The sequence below is a fragment of the Psilocybe cubensis genome, chromosome 1 (assembly GCF_017499595.1).
Source record: "Psilocybe cubensis strain MGC-MH-2018 chromosome 1, whole genome shotgun sequence".
Lineage (NCBI taxonomy): Eukaryota > Fungi > Basidiomycota > Agaricomycetes > Agaricales > Agrocybaceae > Psilocybe > Psilocybe cubensis.
The window spans coordinates 3439283-3458810 of NC_062999.1; the positions used below are offsets into that span (position 1 = coordinate 3439283).

General features: G+C 47.0%; 6 protein-coding genes and 1 non-coding gene across 7 annotated transcripts; 1 reads left to right on the top strand and 6 right to left on the bottom strand.

Annotated features, from left to right (window-relative positions):
* Positions 1-8: 8 nt before the first annotated feature.
* JR316_0001192 (uncharacterized protein) lies at positions 9-1131 on the bottom strand (the record flags this gene model as incomplete). The annotated part of the gene is made up of 5 exons (XM_047887003.1): positions 9-62; positions 123-220; positions 299-385; positions 445-954; positions 1020-1131. The coding sequence occupies 5 exons, from the start codon at positions 1129-1131 to the stop codon at positions 9-11; spliced, it is 861 nt and encodes a 286-aa protein (XP_047754749.1).
* Positions 1132-1667: 536 nt separating this feature from the next.
* On the bottom strand, positions 1668-2555 carry JR316_0001193 (Ras-like protein 1; the record flags this gene model as incomplete). The annotated part of the gene is made up of 4 exons (XM_047887004.1): positions 1668-2028; positions 2093-2126; positions 2188-2281; positions 2490-2555. The coding sequence occupies 4 exons, from the start codon at positions 2553-2555 to the stop codon at positions 1668-1670; spliced, it is 555 nt and encodes a 184-aa protein (XP_047754750.1).
* A 6899-nt stretch (positions 2556-9454) lies between these two features.
* On the bottom strand, positions 9455-9730 carry JR316_0001194 (uncharacterized protein; the record flags this gene model as incomplete). The annotated part of the gene is made up of 1 exon (XM_047887005.1): positions 9455-9730. One exon carries the CDS (start codon positions 9728-9730, stop codon positions 9455-9457), a length of 276 nt encoding a protein of 91 aa, XP_047754751.1.
* Positions 9731-12096: 2366 nt separating this feature from the next.
* On the bottom strand, positions 12097-12624 carry JR316_0001195 (Protein yippee-like; the record flags this gene model as incomplete). Its single annotated transcript, XM_047887006.1, has 4 exons — positions 12097-12177; positions 12249-12357; positions 12415-12458; positions 12526-12624. 4 exons carry the CDS (start codon positions 12622-12624, stop codon positions 12097-12099), a joined length of 333 nt encoding a protein of 110 aa, XP_047754752.1.
* Positions 12625-14579: 1955 nt separating this feature from the next.
* JR316_0001196 lies at positions 14580-14683 on the bottom strand. The gene has a single exon. It is a non-coding gene; the product is annotated as a tRNA-Met (tRNA).
* A 351-nt stretch (positions 14684-15034) lies between these two features.
* JR316_0001197 (Sentrin-specific protease 1) lies at positions 15035-17409 on the top strand (the record flags this gene model as incomplete). Its single annotated transcript, XM_047887007.1, has 10 exons — positions 15035-15221; positions 15277-15842; positions 15893-15974; positions 16027-16056; positions 16104-16160; positions 16213-16366; positions 16418-16856; positions 16907-17047; positions 17102-17188; positions 17239-17409. The coding sequence occupies 10 exons, from the start codon at positions 15035-15037 to the stop codon at positions 17407-17409; spliced, it is 1914 nt and encodes a 637-aa protein (XP_047754753.1).
* Positions 17410-17640: 231 nt separating this feature from the next.
* Positions 17641-18217, bottom strand: JR316_0001198 (Protein transport protein bet1; the record flags this gene model as incomplete). Its single annotated transcript, XM_047887008.1, has 3 exons — positions 17641-17796; positions 17868-17924; positions 18016-18217. Coding segments are annotated over 3 exons (415 nt in total), but the record flags the coding sequence as incomplete, so codon positions are not given.
* Between the last annotated feature and the right edge of the window lie 1311 nt (positions 18218-19528).

Consider the following 19528-nt stretch of genomic DNA (forward strand, 5'->3'; position numbering starts at 1 on the left):
TGACCACATCACCACAAGTTAGAAACTTGGTCCAATCGTCTTGGCAGCCTTTTGCATTTATACTGGAAAAACCGTGGGCGCGTTAGGCCGCGAACATTCCGTGGAAGAGCAATCCTACTTACAGCGAGCATCTCCACAGCTGCTGTACACGCCTTGTAGCACGATTTACAGGCTACGAAGGTTTCTGTGAGCGCAGACATTTCCCCGGCTACATCGGTGGCTTCAGGTAAATCGGGAGGAATAAACAGACAATGAGTACGACAACCCAACAAGCCATTTTTTCAAAAATCCTTCTCACCGCTATCAATTCTTCCCATTAAGGCTTTACGTTGTCTGTCCCAAGACGTCGTGGTCGACTCGTTGTGTGTTGTGCACGCACCATAACCTGGAGTCGGAAGATTAACTCGTGCCAAGGCACAGCCTGAATTAAAAAGAAAGCTTTACCATGGGGGAAGATCTCTTCCGCTAAGAGAAGATCCTGCAATGCTTTAACGCGAAAGTGTTGCAATTTCACGAGTTTGTGATAAGAAATGACACTAGGAAGGACTGCGATATCGTCCAGTCTATACGAGGCCATTGGGCGAACGAATTGGCTGGCCTCAGATGCCTCCCAATCCATCTCATGCAGGGTAGCAAAACCGTAGACTTCCAACGGGTAAGCTGGGGCGTTTGCACGAAGGTGGACCCGCAAATTAGCCGCAACGGCCTCGGCGATTGCATATTTATCGACGAGCCTGAACAAAAGGGATACAAGTAATGGAAGGGGGATAACCGTTGCAAGATTATATCGAATCTTTTGGAACAAATCATCAGTTGGGATCTGCTCTGGAGGTGGTGGTGGGTCGTGCAAAAGGCGCAAGAGAGCGGCTAGTTCTCCACCCGTTTCTTGCAGCTCTAGGGCGTCCTCGCCTTTCGGATCCGATGGTCCTACATCGCAACAGGCGAACATGTCTTCTGATAATACGGATTCAATTATCAGCCATTGTTCTGTCGTTATTGGATGTATAATTGAAGCTTACTGAAGACGTCACTGGTCATCAAAGCAGCACGACTGGCGGGATATATTGTCCCATCAACGGCAGATTTTACACAAAGATCTGGGTTTTGGCATTCAAAAGTGTTCCAGGACATTATCGATGTAGGTACCCAGGAAAGAGTCAAATAAAAGTATACATCACCTTGTCTTATATATCACTTATGATCATGACATCTGAGGGCGCGCAGCGCATCAAACGTGTCCTGGACAGAAAAATGAATAGCATTACATAGATGTATACGTGGGTATCATGATTTGCGGAGGCGCATAGCATACTGGCCTGTGCCGCATGATATTGGTGACTTACAGAACAGACAGGGTGTTGTACAGAATGATTGATACATCACGTCGTGAGGGTGCGTATGGAGATGGGAAGAATCGTGTCTTCGCGAAAATGTGTACTTACATCAAAATCCTGAGCAAAGAATCATGTACGAAAAGTGCATGCTGATGTGTGTAATGGGTGAGAGGTATGTGGCAACATCGACAAAGAGGGAAAGTGGTGGAGGAGCTGTACATATGAAGTTCAACCAGAGGAAAGAAAAGAAAAGAAAGGGAGACATAGTGGTATCATAAAAAGAGGTAAAGGTGAGGGAATCTAAAAAGCCCAGTAATCCCAGAAAAATGTCCCCTACATAACAACACACTTTGACGACTTTTTCTTCTCTTTTTTCAGCGGTGCGCCAGCTGGCGCGCCAGGCTCTATATTCCTGGTTTGTCGTAGTGACCGCACGAGGTTGGTGAAAAGACGGTCGACATTTGTGGGAGTCTTGGCGGAAGTCTCGATGAATTCGCAGCCAAACTGACGCGCTAGCGCGGCACCCTCTTCCTTCGACACCTCTCGTTCGTAGGTCTTGTCGCATTTATTGCCAACGAGCATAAATATGGGGTCACCTCGTTTGACCCTCCTCATGGACTGTCGGAATATTTCGAGCCGATCAAAAGTCGATCTAGAGGCGATCGAGTATACGAGAATAAAGCCTTGGCCTTCACTAAGGGGCGCATTCGCTGGATCAATTTCTGGATATAATGGTTATTGCAAAAATCTAGACTAACCGGACCCATTGGTCACGCAAGGTGGCATACTCCTCTATCACGCTTATGTGAGCCTATATGAAATGAAGGAGGGAAGAGGAGGAGGAGAGACGTACCCTGGCCTGCAGTGTCAATGACTTCTACAAAGCACATTCTGTTATCCACCACCAGCTGTTTTCGGTAAGCATCTTCTATTGTGGGGTCGTATGTCTATCGGCAGGGTGTGTGAGGGTCGGAAGCAAATAAATTGGGGGAGACGACGAACCTCTGTAAAATCAAGATGCAGAGGGCACGAAGAGAACCTCAGAAAGGAAGATAGATCGGCGATGGAAGGCAGACTGACCAACAAAACAATTGAGGGTAAACTGGGAAAGATCAATATGGACGGTGTGGCTCGAGGGGACGGAATAGGACTAACCTGCACGGCCAGAGCTGTTTTCCCCACACCTCCATCCCCAAGCACTGCTACTCTCCAGCTATCCATTTCTACAGGTCGTTACAGAGAAAGAAAAACGCAAATGAGAAGGTCGAAGAAAGAGTCGAGACGAAAGGTTGCACGGGCAGAGGTAGCGAAAGAGGCGAGGAAAGCGATGAGCACGAGTACTTGAGAGAGATAGCAAGAAGAAAGAGGGATAGAAGAAAGAAAAAGCGTCAGAAAACGTCGTCGTCGAGGTTCGTGGATGAGTCGTAAAGAGAGGCGCAAACGGGCCTTGTCGAGGAATATACGGCAGCGAGCCAACGGGCAGAGAGACTTGGTTCGCAACTAAACGAATCGGTCCTATTTCTATCTTTCCGAATAGATCAATTTCTCCTTTGGGACAACTCTGCAATAAATATTATTTGCCCGAATCTTCCCACACCCGGATGCCCAATCCGTCAACCGTGCTCCGCATCTCTGGCTCACACAGCCAACAACGCCTGGAGCCCACACTGAAATATCCTCGCACCTGCCGCCCCGGCCACCCCATCACACCCCGCCCGCTGCTACTCCTCCGCCCCCAACCCCAGGGCTAAGCTTTGCTGCGAGGTTGCCCCGACAGAAAGGCCCCACACAAGGGCCAATTCATGCTCTTCGTCTCCCGATAAAGTCCGAGCGCTCAATCCGTCCGGAACGAAAACCACGCGCGGACTCCGATGCTATTCACGGTCTTTGTGACTATTCTATGGTTTATCCCAAGCCTCTGTGGACTTTCGAGAAGTCGGAAAAGAATTCCACATTTCTGCCTGATTGGTCTGATATGATGGGTATTTCCGCCGCGTTTTGCACAAAAGCGCTCAAAGCTTGGCAGTCCTGTACACGCCAAAACGGGTATGTTCTGGGGAAATGACCAATCCCCTGTCTCATTTTGCAGGATCAGATATCCTTCACACACACAACGCTTTGCGAATAGATCTGATAATCTGAATCCACCCAACAGCCTTTAATAGTTCAATCTATGTTGGTTTACCTCACCCAGTGGAATCCAAGTTTGCGAACCGTATGTCTTTTTGAGTCAACATGCCGTTTCTACATTCACTTCGAGAATGTTCTGGTCACATTTCTACTGCAACAGCACTGCATTTACAACTTCGGCTGGATCTCAACCTCAATTTCAGACGACTTGTGTACATTTCTTCGCAGTCACGGATTCTGAGGTCGACCTTTACGCGCTATGATGCAACAGACTATTGTGGCGCATGATAATGCCTTTCTATTTATAAATAAGCTTGATCAAGACTCTCGGATGTCACTCCAGATCTTACCTTTTGCTCAAGGGCCTGCATCGTACGAGGGAAAGGCAGATCTTTGCTCGTACTAAAGTACTTTTAATAAAAAAAGATAAAAAGCTTCTCTATGACTTCACTGCAGTCTTCATAGCATCTGTCCGGCTTCCGTGGGAAGCATATCATCATATTCACCGCCCATCGCTGGCTGAGCATTGTCCAGCAGGGAGCATGCTGCTTATTAAGCTCCATGGCACAGACACATGCAAGTCGACCGTGATTTATATCTGGTAAAAAAACGACGAGAAATTGCTATAAGGAGAGTATTAAATCTACCGGTGAGTGCGTAATTATACTGAGGGCAGGAACGTTCTCAGATAAATTAGGCATTGCTAGTTCTTGCCTGCTCGGAGACAGGTAGGCCGAGAGAAGGCTCAGGTACAAAAGGGATTTCCATGATTGTATCATCCTGCGTTTGCCCTTGAAGCTGGAAGAGTAAGCTTCTGCCATTCAGGGGACGTAGCATCCTCGGATGTGGGAGAAGTATTTGTCCTCTATTCTACCACACAGTGAGCGGATAATGTGACTGTCCACAACAGAGGTGTTGGCTCCATGTGCGACCGAGTCGGGTATGCGTTCTGAACAAATTGAGGAATTCGAGTCAATTCTTACTTTGGTATGTAAAGTCACCAGTCAGGGGCCAAAAGTTTCTGGAATGTTGCTTATCTTATCATTTTATCATAGAATTTATTGATATTTTGGACACGAGACCCAGCGCGGACCGCCTGTGTGACGACGAACTCGTTCGCGAACCGACATGTTTCACAGACATTTGTCGACTTGCACGTCCATTGTCCAAAACTATCCAACTGTCAGGGTGTTATAGCTGGCCTTGACAATAGCCTGTTTCCCCCCACTCTTCGCCGTCTCCACCCCATAGCCTTCCCTGGCAAGAAAAAATCCCAGCGATCAAGTCACGCATGAGCACCCACTCCAGTTCGCTAAAAATGGCGGTCGAGCCCCTGCCCTATTACATATTGCGGTCACATCTCGAACCATTGCAAATGTAATAAAGCCAAGGCACATATGCTTCGCCTCGCGGCCATATGATTTGGTGTCTTTAAGCGTACACTTCTGCAAGCCCTGATATGCGAGTCTGCATATCTGATCCAGATGGGATCCGATCCTGCTATGACTCTGAATCTCTCACCCCGAGTCGTTGCATCGTCTGCCTTTGCCTTGAGATGGTGTACTCATCATCATGAGCCGCATCTACGTCGCATTATGACGGGGGAAACGGACGTTTGGTAAGAGTTCACTGCCAACCCAACCCGAACTACACATTTGAATGCAATCTCCCTCTTAGGCAACCGGGGCGAAGATGACAGCCTCTGCCGCACCTTTCTTTGTTCAAGGCTCGCGGGCGGATTGATGATTGTCAAGGCTCCGTGTTTATTCAGGGTAAGGTATTTTTGCTAATCCGTCATTTTAAAAAGAATGAAACCAGATCGAGTCATAGATATCAACTTGGGAATCATCAGGGAACAATCAAATGCTCTTCTGCCAACTACCGTGTCATGCTAATGATTCCATTCCTTTGGATGCTGTGTATATCTACTCTTGGATATATTCTAGGACCCACACACGGACACACACAATCACGGATCCAATGCAAAATTGGGTTATTTCAATCGGCGCTTGGAGCATACTATAAAGAGGCACAAACTCAACCTTTGCCTCGTTCATTCATCCAAAAAGCACGCCCAAAAACAAAATCAATACCACACGTCTTTAATAGTTGGACTATCGTCCATTATGCTCGGAATAATACCATTTTCGAATCTCTTCTTACGTGAAGGACCCGCAGGTGAAGGACTCGAGATTGTCCCTCCCATACTACCTGTCTGTGGACACATTTCCAAGACCTTTTGATGGAGAACTGGTGGGCATCTCTATCCGCATCTACAATGATGCAAACGCCACTCGTTAGCCTAACTTGTCAAATTTTGAATGCAGTGACAAAACAGCTTTCGCCTTTTCTTGCTCCATGCCAACCCTGCGTACCTATGTTCTAGCACCAGAAGCCCATTGGCGGTGCTGACGAGGATGCTTGCATTTTGATAGAGTTTGCTATGATCGCACGATGCGTCGACCGCGTTTTTTTTGAACACTCGGGTCTGTTGCGGGTCTCCGTCTGCTTCTGCTCAAAAAGTTCTCTCCCTCACCGCTATCTTGTAAATTCTCTTCTCGCGCGCTCTTCTGTCTGCGACGGCTTTTCCGAAGTCTATTCTTATATGCGGAACTTGCGTTATCAAATCGTGATCGGTTCTACGTTTCTCTCATGCTGGAGATTGGGGCAAATTGCTTCTGCATGTTTTCTTTGTTACTCGTAATCGCCAACTTTTTGGGTTTACCACACAGTCTTGTGTATAAGGAACCAAAATATACCGGTGTTTTGGATTTTTACATCATGCAAAAAAAAGCAAGAACGAAACCTTCTCATCACCATTGCTACTGTCGATTGTAAATTATCGGGGAAAAAAAGGAATCTTTTACGCTAATCATTTGCAACGAGGCGCGAACGGTTCGGAAACCGATGAACCCTTTAGGGTCGTCGCCTTTTTCTTGACTTGTACCTCGCTCAATGAACAAACTCGTCTTTCTCTGGTCTGCCTCGCCCCTTTGGAATACGGACTCTACTGACTGGTGGTAAACAAACGCCAGGTCTTTTGTTTAATTTTTTTTGGTCGTTACTCTGTGTTTGCACCATGGGTCTGCAAGTCGGAGGGATGAGGGTCCAGAAGCCCTAGCCTCCCAAGCGAACCGGGCCTATCTCTCGTGCTCTAGCCTCGAGCTGGGTCATTTACTTCGGTTTCTTTTTCTTTTTTTTTTTTTTTTTGCGTGCATCCCTTTTTTTGTCGTCTTTAAGGGGCTTTATGCACAATGGAAACGCCAATCTTTTCGGAGAAAGTAGCCTTTTGATTCTGCCCATTTAGGGTCTGGCCGAATGGATCCTCCTCTAGCATTCTTTAGCGCTATGCCGGGTGGGTTATTACCCAGTCCGTGTTTCTCCTTTCCCTTCCCGTTTCTGTCCTTCCCTGGTGCAAGTCGCGTTTCCTGGTGCGGCTTTGGAGGCGCTACAAGTTCGACAGGCGTATCGCAGGGACGCACTGTCCGCCCCTTCCCCGCGAAGTTATAAAACAGAGTATGGTATGTGTGTGAACTATATATCCGCTTCTTCGGCCTTTGCAACTCTCAATCATTCGGAACAGTGGTCCGTTGGCTAGCCCACTTGCCACTAGCGCACGTTGTTACCCTTTTTTTCCCTCTTTATATCAAAAGGATCAGAGAATGATAATTTACGCTTTCCAGCCGACGCATACTGCACACTGCACACTACACACGTATACACACGCATACACACATACACTTTTTGCGAAGCTATCGTTCGAAGGTTGAATCCGACAATACATTCATCGCCTATCTATCTATCTATCTGTACAGGGTGGAAGAGGAAGCTTGTGTGTGTGTAATGTTTCAGAAGCTTATCAACTTGCCCTTGGAGAAGATAGCACCTTACGGTACCCCCTTGATTCTTTCTGGACGAAGTTTGGGGAAATACATTGTACATACACTTTGACAAGGTGTGTGATGTGATCCACGCCATTTTGTGTGTGCGCGTGGGTGCGGCCCCACTATAAGAGCAAGGCACGATAGGAGGTGGTCATGGTGCGTTCAGGGGAGAGGGTTATTGACTTTTTTTGCTCTTTTTTTGACTTTTGCAGAACGTGTCCCGTGTTCGTCATATCATACATACCCCATGGGACCATCATTTCCATCATTCTCCTTGATGGATGATGATGATGACTATGATGCTGATGTTGATGCTGATGATCCATCAACTCAACTGTTCAACGTTCGACTGTTCACCTGTTTAAGGTCAATGTTGACTATGCAAGGAAGGTGAATTGTCAGTGTTCATTTATAACAAAGTTCCCGTCACTGAACATTCCTTCCCTCCCCAGCCAGCCACCCAGCTCATTTTGCTATTTTTCTCTCTTGTTTGTTGTAATGGCTGGCACTGGCACTGGCACTGACGGTCTGGCATGATGTTGATTTTTGAATCCTTTTGATATCTGGACTCCTGCTCCTCAGTGCTCCTGCTTTTCCCGTGTGTCCTTAATCCTTGGGAATGGGAATGGGAAATTGGGAATGGGAAATCTCATCGGAGCATTTTGCGTGCAAAACTAAAATGTTATCTGGCTTCTGGCCTTGCTTGCTTGCTAAGGACGTGTCATCGTGCTCTACAAGGTTGGGGCGATACGGATACCCCCGATTATTTAGGACGATATTCGGAAACTTTTTGACGGGCTGGACTTTTTTTTCTTTCTTTCTAGTAACTTCTGGGTTCTGGTTTTCGTGCAGCGCAATTCGCCACTTGTTCGCTTTGTGTTCTGCGCTTACTCTTTCGATTTATCAGCTAAGGGCGGAGTGCGTGACTTGTACTTCATGAGGCGAGGGATACACCCGGCCGGGGTCCTCGCGTTCCTGATCTGCCTCCCACGGTTATCGCTCTCTAACTCTTGACTTCATGAGAGAGCGCGTCAGACGTGCGAATATGCCTGACCAATACCTGACCTTTCAACCAAACTTTTTTTTTGGGAAAACACGCGCTCTTGCATTTGTTTGGGGATTTGGTGGTAGGTATCAGTGTAACCATTGCGGATGACCGTTGACCGTTGACTGTTGAACGTTTGAACATTGACTGCTGGATACAATTCTCTGGGGCTGTCCCACTGCAGTCTGCCATGCTATACATACATACTACGGTTGATATAATGATGATGTGATGAGCTATAAAGGCGGTTGTTTTGATTGTGATAAGCAGGTTGTATTAATATTGTATGCGTAATCATCGCCCGCGCCCGTCGAGGATGGAGAGACAGAGCCGCAGTCTTACGCAAGAGGGAGGGAAGGGGAGGAGAAGGGGGAACGAACAGAGACCCTTGGTCAGCTCCGGCTGCGTAAAATTGCGCAAGCGAGTGTGGGCCAAAAAAGAGCCGGGTGTCCGTGCCGGGATGCCACCTTGTCAACGATTTCGCGCCTTTTGGGCGGCTGTTTACGCTGCAGTGTCTGTGCTGCAATTAAAGAAACTGCATTTGCCGACGATTATCCATTTCGGAGAGACAGAGTAAGGAAGGGTACCTCCTAACGCCGCTCGAGGCAATTTCATGTTGAGAGGCATGTATGGAATGCAGGGCGTAAGTTTACAAGCGCTCGACGGACAAACGGAAAGGCTAGAAGTGGGCCCGCAAGATTTATTTTTGTAGCAGGATATTTGGTATCACTATCGAAGGTATTCCGAGGGTATGTGGACGTGTTTTAACAAAGCAGTTGTGTTTACTAAGAGTACAGCGGTGGGAAGAAGCTGTATAGATGTACATGGAATCCCGTAAAAAAGAAAAGACTGAGAGGACAAGAAATGAGGGAAAAGGAAATAAACTAGTGAAAAAGGGAGGACATGGGCAAGAAAATGGTGGTGGTGGTGGTGGTACTATGCAGGGAATACAGTCGTCAAGGCATGAGTTTTGGGAATAGGTATTCAGGTCGTTGGTGGTGGTGGATATGTGTTTGTACAGGCCAAGGCGGCGCGTCGGATCGGGGGCAACGCGGAAGTGATCAACAGTCCTGGCGGCTGAATTCAGCCTGGGTGAGGTCGAGGACAAAGGTTGCCTTGTAATTCTTTGGAGGCTCGATGAGCTTTGTTGTTTTGGCATTTGTGGTGGAAGCCTTTGCTGCGAGAGCGGGCTGCATGATATGTGAAATGGTTGGGAAGGGGCGGAGAGCGCGCGAGGATGGGAAAGAGGGGTTGCGCTTTGGCAGGACGCGCTTCTCTGCGGGGAGAGTTGGCTGGGAGGATGTGGCGAGGGGCGAGGAGACAGCGGGGCGAGTCATGGCCATCCTGTGCCAGCAGTTGTAGTGAGGAGGTAAGAGTAAGTAAGAAATGAAAGCAGGCGTACTGTTATATGTATGCTTTGCAGGGAGGCTGGTATTGAATCGGACTGAGACTGAGCGTGTATTTATACCTTTTAGACTGAACGCCAATTGCGCATTTCAGTTTGGGGGAGATGCAACTACATTTTGGTTGGGGTTCGGCAACCTACCCACGGCACGCTTAATTCGCTGCGCGTATCTCATTGGCTCCCCACAGTCGCGTCTTTCCTACTAACCACCCCACTATCTATCTTGCACCTCTTGCTTCTCCTCATCCACTGTCCTCCTTACTCGGGGTTCAACGTGAGATCCCCTAGACATTCATATCCACCCCCTCTTGCTCTCCACCTTTGTCTCGGGTCGCCACCATGTCGCGTCTCCATCCTTGTTCTCAGCCTTGTGGAAATTCCGCTGTCTGGTCACCCGAATACACCCAAGTCTAATTTCTTCGAACCTAGCTTCTCGCAATCTTGTCTCACTCCGCACGTGAAGCCCCTCCAACTTATAAAGCAATCTTATCTCTCCATGTGTCTTCGAGATCCTTACTACAAGACCGCTCTCCAAGACTACCTCGTCGCACAAGATCATCATGCATTAATCCCAGATAACAACACGCCATGCAGATCTCTCCCAGGAAGCATTAAGGCCCCAATTTTCTGCATGGTCTATCCACTTTTCTTGTTCCAAACCATCCCCTCGTTCCTTCTCTTCACACGAATATGTGTCTTTGGAGATATCACAATCAATGGTTGCGTACTTGCGCAGTAAACATACCACTTTGCGCGATTCTAAACAATCCTTGGCGTTCTTTTTGTGTGTCCTTGATCGACTTCGCCTCGGAGCGCTATCCAACTGTCAGTTCTCGAATTATAATCTCTCACATTCCACGAAATTTTTGGACCGTACGCCTCCGCACGACCATTGCTCTGGATTCAAACGCTCTACTAGGCCTCCAGGTCACCACGACTGCCCTTCTAAAGATGTCTACTTGTAGTGTAAACATATAAGTCCCATGTTTTGTAATCACGACACCGTATATGCTACCAAGTTCCCTCCCTTTCCGAAACATGCCAGGTAATTTTCCAACTCGGCACCCGTTCCAGTACCAGGGAAATCTTTCACGCCCCGTCTTGCGGCGCATTCCGTGCAACTCAGAGAAAAAAAATGCATTTATACATTACCAGACATCCGCTCCCTTCTCTCACTCCGTGGAGTCCAAGGGAGAACAGCAACCAGCACAGGATGCCTAGAAGAATATCAATCGCTATCAACATGTTTGCGTGGTGCATTCAATTGCATGGTCTGATTCTAAGCTTGGGGAAACGTCTGGAAATGTCAGGAAACGAGCGGCCGGCGGCCTGTCCGATATCTATCGGAACTGGCAGGGTCGTGCAGCTTGTGCTAGGTCAAACTTTAAACCATTGCTTCAACTTCTGGTCTGACCTGTTGCCAGTCATTAATTCAAAGCCTTTGAGATCGAGCAGTGTTCGGTGGATTCGAAATCACACACTATCAAGTCGAAGCTTTGATTACACCAAACAGAAACACTACTATTTATTTCTAACTACATAAGCTTCCGAAACTAACAACACAAGGTGTCTAAATACTCACACAGCAGATAATGTGTACTGTGAAAAGTAATTAGTTGATAGAGATGGTGAGGGAAAGGTAATGGGGAATTGATGTGATGGAGAAAGGGGAAAGGGGAAAAGTGGGTTCTCCCGTTATCGATGACTCTATATGTGTTTCGGATACAGCTCATCGATGCCAGGGTGCGAAGCGAAGCAATTGATAAGAACCGACATGCATTAGAGGGTAGGTGGGGAGGAGGTGAACAAGAATAATTGGCAAGTCACGACCAGCAAAATTGATTCAAATGATCAACAGAATTAAAAACGGTGTGTGTGTTCGCCTTTAAACAGGAGGAGTGTGGGTTGAAAGAACTGAGAATATCAGTGAAGACGGGAATAAGTGTGGGGGGAAACTGGCCGTCGAAGAGATTAGGTGTTAATAATATCCAGCTGGGATCGCGGATGTTTCAGGATAAGACAGTGTGAGTGTGAGTTGTGTGCATGAGCGCGTCGATGAATCCTGTTGTTGTCGCTCTGACTCGACGGATGGGCCTCTCCCCCCCGCCTGCTTTCCTAATGTACAAATGGCGTTGTGTTTGAAAAGTCCGAGAAAGACGATGATTCCGAGAGCAAATATGATCAAAACGGCCTGCCGATGGTTGCGAGTGTAGTTTGCCATCCTTAAATAAGGAAGGCGCAGGGTATACGGTTTGCCCTACGCGGTTTCAAATACCGCGTAGGAATAGCGTATGGAGCCTACTGCACGTCCACAAGCAGGTTCCGTTCGAGTATGTATTTGCCCTCTTTGTACTTCTGGGACTGCTCATAGGCTTTATCCTGTGTGTGGTGAAGCGTTCCAGGGTCAGCTTATGCGGGGAACAGAACAGTGGATAGGAAAATGCATTTACGTATTTCCAGCCTAGAGTTGTGCCACATTTAACGCAATAGATGTCACGGACGGTGTGGTTGCCAGTGGTCATTGCACGGTCATCCGGCTCGCCTTCGATAACGTTAACACTAGAGTAAAGCGTTCATAAGCGAGTGTGTGTGTGGAAAGGCCACTAGAAGACTTACACGCCATCGAAGAGGTAGGCTCTACCGTGCTGGCCATTGAACGCCTGCCACAAAATGATGTCAGCCACATGCGATTTGATTCCATGACAGACGTCAGGAAAACAAGCTTACCCGAGACATCATGCTGTGGATTGTCGCGAGATGGGTCTTGCAGGTCGAGCATCCGTAGATGCGCTCACCGGATAGGTAACGACGGTAGCTCATGCCCATTGTAGATGAATTGTCTGATTGGTTGTCTGAGATGAGAGATTTGGAAAGATGTGAGTCAAGCAATGCACGTCAAATGAACGCAAACTGAGTTCAATGATTGAGAATGAATGGGTTTCTACTAGACGAGGTCGTGGGGAAGGTAGAGAGAGAAAGGAATGCAGCATTATATAGTCTTATCCCGGGGGGGTCAGGTCAGGTCAGGAGTAAAATACTTATGGACCATCCGGAGAGTTACCATAAACGAACTTGTTCCGCACCGTCCATGCCCTCCGCCCTTTTGCAGCGACTTTCCGCGACGAAGCCCACGCCTTATCAGTCTCCTCATGGCTGAGGGAACCAAAAACACCTGTTTTCCATGTTCCTGCTCACTTCTGCCTCGCTGTCGAATTTGCAAAGAAAGTGGGAATGTGGGATCTACGCGGTTTTTCTGGCGACCAACACCACATCTCCGGCCGCTTTTTTGGAGGGCCAGGTCCCGTAACCCATAAATGACTCTCTTGACGCCTTACATGGTGTGAAATATGGTCATGCTCTGTCATCGATGACTATCTTTCGCAAGCCACCGTGTCCTCTTCGGACGATGGTGGCGCGCTCTAACTCCGTCCCGCTCACCTTCTAACACCACCTGTAGGTCCCAATGATCTTGCCCCATTTTTTCCATGGTAAAAAAAATACTCGTTCTGTGATCGAACGAAATGATATAACGCATCCTGGGGCGAAAAAAATTGCCATATGACATATGCTCTCTTTCTCTATGACGAAATGCTGCAGATCTGCGCACCGTTGCCCTGGTTTTTTTGTCTGTTCAAAGTTTGACCGCACACACTCTTTTGTACCTCGAAGTTCCGGCGGTCTGCTACCACCAATATGCAGGGGCATGATCAGGTCACGGTTCACATACTTCATTGCCAATTATCCGTCCCAGCCTGCTGTTTCTCCGGAACGTAAAAAAAAGGAGTGTCGGTTTAAAGCCTACGTGGGCTATTTGTCATACCCCCCCTTCCAACTATCGCCTTCGTTCGGACGGGCGGTGCACAGCAAGCGTGGATTGAGCGTCTATTCTTGGATAGGGCTGGAACTGCAGCAGCAGGCGGGAATTTTGTTGCCTATTGCTGTCTACCTTCTGCTGCGCCTGGTGCTGTGTTCGAGGCATTTCTTCGACTCTATGGGAGATGAACTTCTCATATTGCGTGTACGTTGACACACTGCCCTCAGATTAGAACCCTGAGGAGTCACGAATATATACATACACTTTGAAATTCTAGTTCGTGGAGGTTATCTCTTCTTGGCTGTGATAGGAAATTTGTAATGATCCACGCTCACCTGGTTATTGAGCTTTTCTTCCCTGTGGCTGGTGGTCATGTCATCACCACGAGTCAACTTGAACGTCTTCAACGCTACCAGGACTAACCTGTCTGGTAACAATCGAAGCTCGACGAACACCTGAATCTCAATTATCACGCCAACTCCATCAGCATCAAGGGCACTACTACACTTATTGGTCTCAAAGCAAACAATCATCCTACACACCACGCCAGACGCAGAGATTAATCTCCCATTGGATAACATCTGTTCTCCGAAGTTGCTCAACTCTGTGTAGTTTTCTCGAAGCAACTCCAGATCTCGACCGAAACGTTATCACAACCCAGTGTACTCCAGCTCGTTCGACCGAAATTTCATTGGTGATAACGCTGGCAACGGGGAATCAGGGAAGCCGACACGGAAAAATGGGAAATGGTGCACCTTATGGATCTATGAAAGCCAAAACTTTACAGTTGCGGATTGACGGGAGACCATAATCGTAGAGACGAGTAGATTAGACAAATTGTATCTTACAAACTTATTTTTAATAAACTTATTTCCCAATGGCCTCCCCTCGTAGCATTATTTGGTGTTGGAAGGGGATAAGTTCTGAATAACCCACACATGTCTGTCAAAATCTAAACAAAAAAATGTGCCCCCTGCAAGGCTCGAACTTGCGACCTCAGGATTACCTAAGCAATGCTTAGTCATAGGGATTCTATGAGACCTGCGCTCTAGCCAACTGAGCCAAGGAGGCTATACGCAAGTGCCATTTTGTAGCGTACAATGACTGAAGGTTATGACCAAGTGTGACCATGCATCTGTTTTCGTGACGGAGTGACTTTGCTGCTTTACCACCATCTCCTTGCTGTCCGCGAATTATCTGGCCGGCCACCTCCTCCTACCTCACCGTATTCGTCGACGCGCCCTTGTTTTCCGCTTTTGTTGCGGCCTATCTGTCGCTTTATAACTCCGCAGACCCTTGTTTTCTTACCATTGGGGGTTATTGAAGACACACCTGGCCTTCAAGTTCTCTCTTTCTCGAACGAAGTTTCATCACTCCTAGTCGCCAATTTCGCGGCTACAGTTGTCTGCATATCACATTTCCATGTCTTCGAGAAAACGACCAGCCACCGAACCACTATCTCCGCCACATTCTCCTAAACATCCACGTCTTAGTTTGGAAATTCCTGACAGGGACCCTCCTAAATCAAAGAAAATCATTGGTCGTTGGTGGGCAATGGCGAAAGACATGACGGAACTCGTTATGGACACCATCTCGGCGATTGCTTCGCGTACGTCTATCATTGTCTCATGCTGTTGTGTATGCGCCTCTGATCTCTACTTTAGTGGGATTATCATCTCCAACCCCATCTTCCTCGTCGCCAGAACCTGATACTCCGTCGCTTGTGGATGAAGCACGGTTATCCTCCTCGCCCGTATCCTCTTCTTTAGATACTCCTCCACAAAGTCCTTCTCCACGTACAAGATCAGATGCCAACCTCTCCTCCACCCCGAAACAACGCCCAGGCATTTCAATACAGTCTCCACCGACAAATGACACACACCAAAGTGACTGGGCCTCGCGAGATCCTCCAAGTGAAGACGAATCATTCCGAATATTTGACGACGCAAACTTCTCCACACCAAAAGCACAACGTGTTCGGTCGACTAGTTCTGATCATATCACTCTCGAGACCTCTTCTCCAAATAATGCGTCCAACTCTAGTGGCTTAAACAGTTCAGGGACACCAAAGTCACAGGAGTCGCGAGACAGTTCAACTCGAACAACTCAGACTTCAAAATCACCGACCCTCATCGCTGTTCCAAAGTCACGGAATCACGTTTCAAGGAAGCCTGGTAGACGTGGGAGTCACCAACCTATCAAAAAGAGAAAGCATATATACGACGATGTGGTTCGTACAAAATCGTCGTAATCGTTTTTCGAAAACTGAATATCTTACAGCATAAGGCTCATGTTAAACGTTATAAGCTCGAGTTGAGGGAGGAATTGAGTCAAAGGTTCTATCAAGCAAAGATATCTCATGGTAAATCCTCCTCTCTTGCATTTCTTTTTGCATAAACTCATCTGGTGTTTAGGCTATCGATCTTCGTACCCTGAATTCAAGGGTATGGCACTTTGATTGACCCAATCCGTATAACTGACCTTTCCTCAGGTTGGCTATCCTACAAGAAAACCTTGGAAGATTTGAACAGCGCGCCTTCGGTTTCTGGTATGTGTTTATATACGAAAAGCTGTTTCTTTCTCATCATACATTCACCCAGGATTACTTGGACCCCCTGCACAATCGTCTGGCACCTCACAGGATGGGATTGTAGGTGATGATTTGACTACGGGAACAACCTTGACTAATGAAATTCCACAGACTCCTGAATACTTGCAGCGTGCATTGGACATATTCGATGCCACTATGAATGGGTTAGCACATATCCTCGATACTTTTGAAACATGAGCTAACTGGGTCTCTAGTCCTAAACCTCCTAGACCAAATATCCCAAGTATCGACGAACTTGCAGCGCGCAAAAAGGCGAAACAGGAAGCTATCGACAAGCTCCTTCGTCCTCCTCCTTTACCGACCAGCCTGTCTCCAGAAGAGGAACAGCAAGTATCAGCCTTGCTTCGCCAACGTGGTGTTATCTCCAAATTTGCCAGAGAGCAAGTATCCGATCAAGACATCTCTCGACTTCGTCCTGGTCAATGGCTAAATGACGAAATCATCAATTTCTACGGTGCCATGATTCTCGCTCGTTCTGAAGGAAGTAAAGAAAACCCTACTTCCGTCTCGAAAGACAAAGGAAAGGCCAAGATGAAGGCACCTTTGAATGTGCATTACTTCAGTTCGTTCTTCTGGACGAAGATGACGCAAGAAGGGTACGATAAAGGAAGGCTCGCCAAATGGACCAAGAAGGTACACATATCTATTGCTTCATCGCGGTATGCTTACTAACTGGAGCTTAGTTGGATATCTTCTCGAAGGATGCCATTCTCATACCTGTCAACCATGGCAATGCTCATTGGACTGCCGCTTCAATCAATTTCCGTCAAAAACGCTTCGAATCGTATGATAGCATGAACATGGCGAAATCTAAAGTATTCCAGGTGGGTGAACTAAATATGTGGAATGAAGTGTGAATTCATGCGTTATATATGAAGGTTCTACGATCATACGTTAACTCGGAACACATGAACAAAAGGAACAAGCCTTTCAACTTCGATGGTTGGGAAGACTGGGCACCAGCGGTATGGTTCTTCAAAGTCGTTCCGCTTACCTTACTCACACTTTTCTGCAGTCGACCCCACAGCAGGAAAACGGCTACGACTGCGGTGTCTTCACATGTCAGTTCCTGGAATCGCTATCTAGAGGCGAAGATTTCTTCAATTTCTCGCAAGCCGATATGCACTATCTTCGAAGACGAATGATCTGGGAAATTGGCAACTCCAAACTCTACAATTCCCGTTAGCCTCTTATTGTAAATATTTTTGTGGACTCTTTTCTCTCTTTGTTTCTTTTTTGTCGCACCTATTCGTATACTTTGCTGTATTTTTATCACTTTTGTTTTGTTGCGCTTTGCTATTCGACGGAGGATGGAAGGAATGAAAACCAATATTCAATAGCCGTCCAGTGTCGAAGATTAACCGTAAGGGTTGGAAGATAATAGCAATAATTACACAGAAAATAGGCTTCAATATCGTTATCTTCTGAACCACCAGACAACCATAAAGAACCAGAAAACAATGACCAGGAAGACAATATACCACAGCCAGCGACAGCCCTGCCGTGCAGCCATGTTGTTCATACGTCGAAATGTGCCTGACAAAATGCCACCTGTCTCCGCAAAAGCATCGTTCTGTTGTATTTGAAGAAAAAAGGGGTTAGTTGAGGACACGTATTAGCAATCAAGCTAGGGGTGATGCGCACCATTTGGCTGAGTTGAATCGTCGATTCTCGGACTTCGTTTCCAATTCCAATCGTAATCTACAAAAAGACGAAAGTAACAAGCGCAAGTGCATCAGACAAACTACAATGCGTTGGAAATAAGGCACCCGGGTAGCACAAACTCACGTACATCCTTCAATAGCTTGACTTTTGCGCTGAGGCCATCAAGCGCCTCGTCATTTTGGCCCTCTAGATCGTCTGCGTACCGGTGACCATTGAACTGTGTTGATGGATTGTACACACTTCCGCCAAAGGGTGTTGACCGTCCAGACTGTGGAGGTGTTGTGCCCAATAGTGCTGACCGGTCGCGGAGCGAGGGTGCCGCTCGTACTCTAGAATTAAAGCAGCCAGGTCAGGATTCCAGCCTCCCCACGTATTGAAAATGGGAGATTCATGGACTCTCACCGTTGTGACATTACGAAAATAAAAAAAAGAGAGACAAAAACTGGACTGGAGAAGTTGTTGGGGCTAGCGTCTAATTTTGCATCGTCCGCTGGGACTGTTGGTCGTGGTGACACGTTGAGGGGTGTTTAATTCATTGTAGTGCGCGGGTGCGGTCATTACCGATCAGGTTGACCTTCCAAATGCAGATGTCCCATTCTGCAAAACCATTCGTTGTGTTGGTTGACGGGCTTGAACTACGGCAACTCAGATAGGTGCAAATTTTGATACGAAGCAAATGTAATTTTTAACAATACACCTATACTAGAACAGCAACGCGCTCTCTGTACCAGTAAAGAAATGGGCTGGTACCGCTGGATCTACAGAGTACCAGAGAATAAAAAGGGAAGGATCGTTGTATGTTATGATGGGTAAATAAGATACTTATGACAAATAAGCTATGGAAAGCGGGGCAGGGGTAGGTCTGACAATTGTTAACAAGTGGAATGACTGCGTGTGATGAGTGTGTTGCAGAAAGAGTGTGTCTGGTGAGGGAATGTGGAGTGGGCGAAATATAGTAATAAAAAAGGTCCTTTCGTCATCATCATGAATGTGTCGAGTATGCTATCAGTACAACGGCTTTTGGGTTTTCCGTGAGTGCTTGTGCGAAGTTTTCTTCAGTGAATGCTCATGCGATTTAGAGTCGTACTTGGTCCTCGTCGGTGGTTTTCACCAAACCCTTGGGCTTTCCGTGTTACTAGGGAAAAGTTGTAAGCATGTTACAACGAATTGACGTAGTCATTCTAAAAAACTTACACGCATCCTTCAAACCACGGCCGAAGTTTTTCAACACAATCACAGAGTACACAAAAGTGGCAAAAAGAAGCACAATAGCAATGACAGCTGCAGGTATAGAATGAGTCACCCGACTTTACAAATCCAAGCGACATGCACTCACAGAAGATAGTAAGGGATTTCCACACAAGCCTGTATTGGTCCTCATGTCTTAATAGCAATACTTTGATGAGCTAGGGAAAACTGGATCAGAACTATGGCATGAGGATGACATGCAAAAGAAACACACTTTATAGATAAAATAAATCATAGCTCCGACACATCCTGACATGAAGCTCGCCATCATCCATTTGTTTTCGTGTCGAGCCGCCAGATGACCTTCAATGAGAAGTACAATGGAAAGCGGTAACGCAGCACATGTAACATAGTACTCCCAATCCGTATCTTGAAGGACCAACCAAATAAAC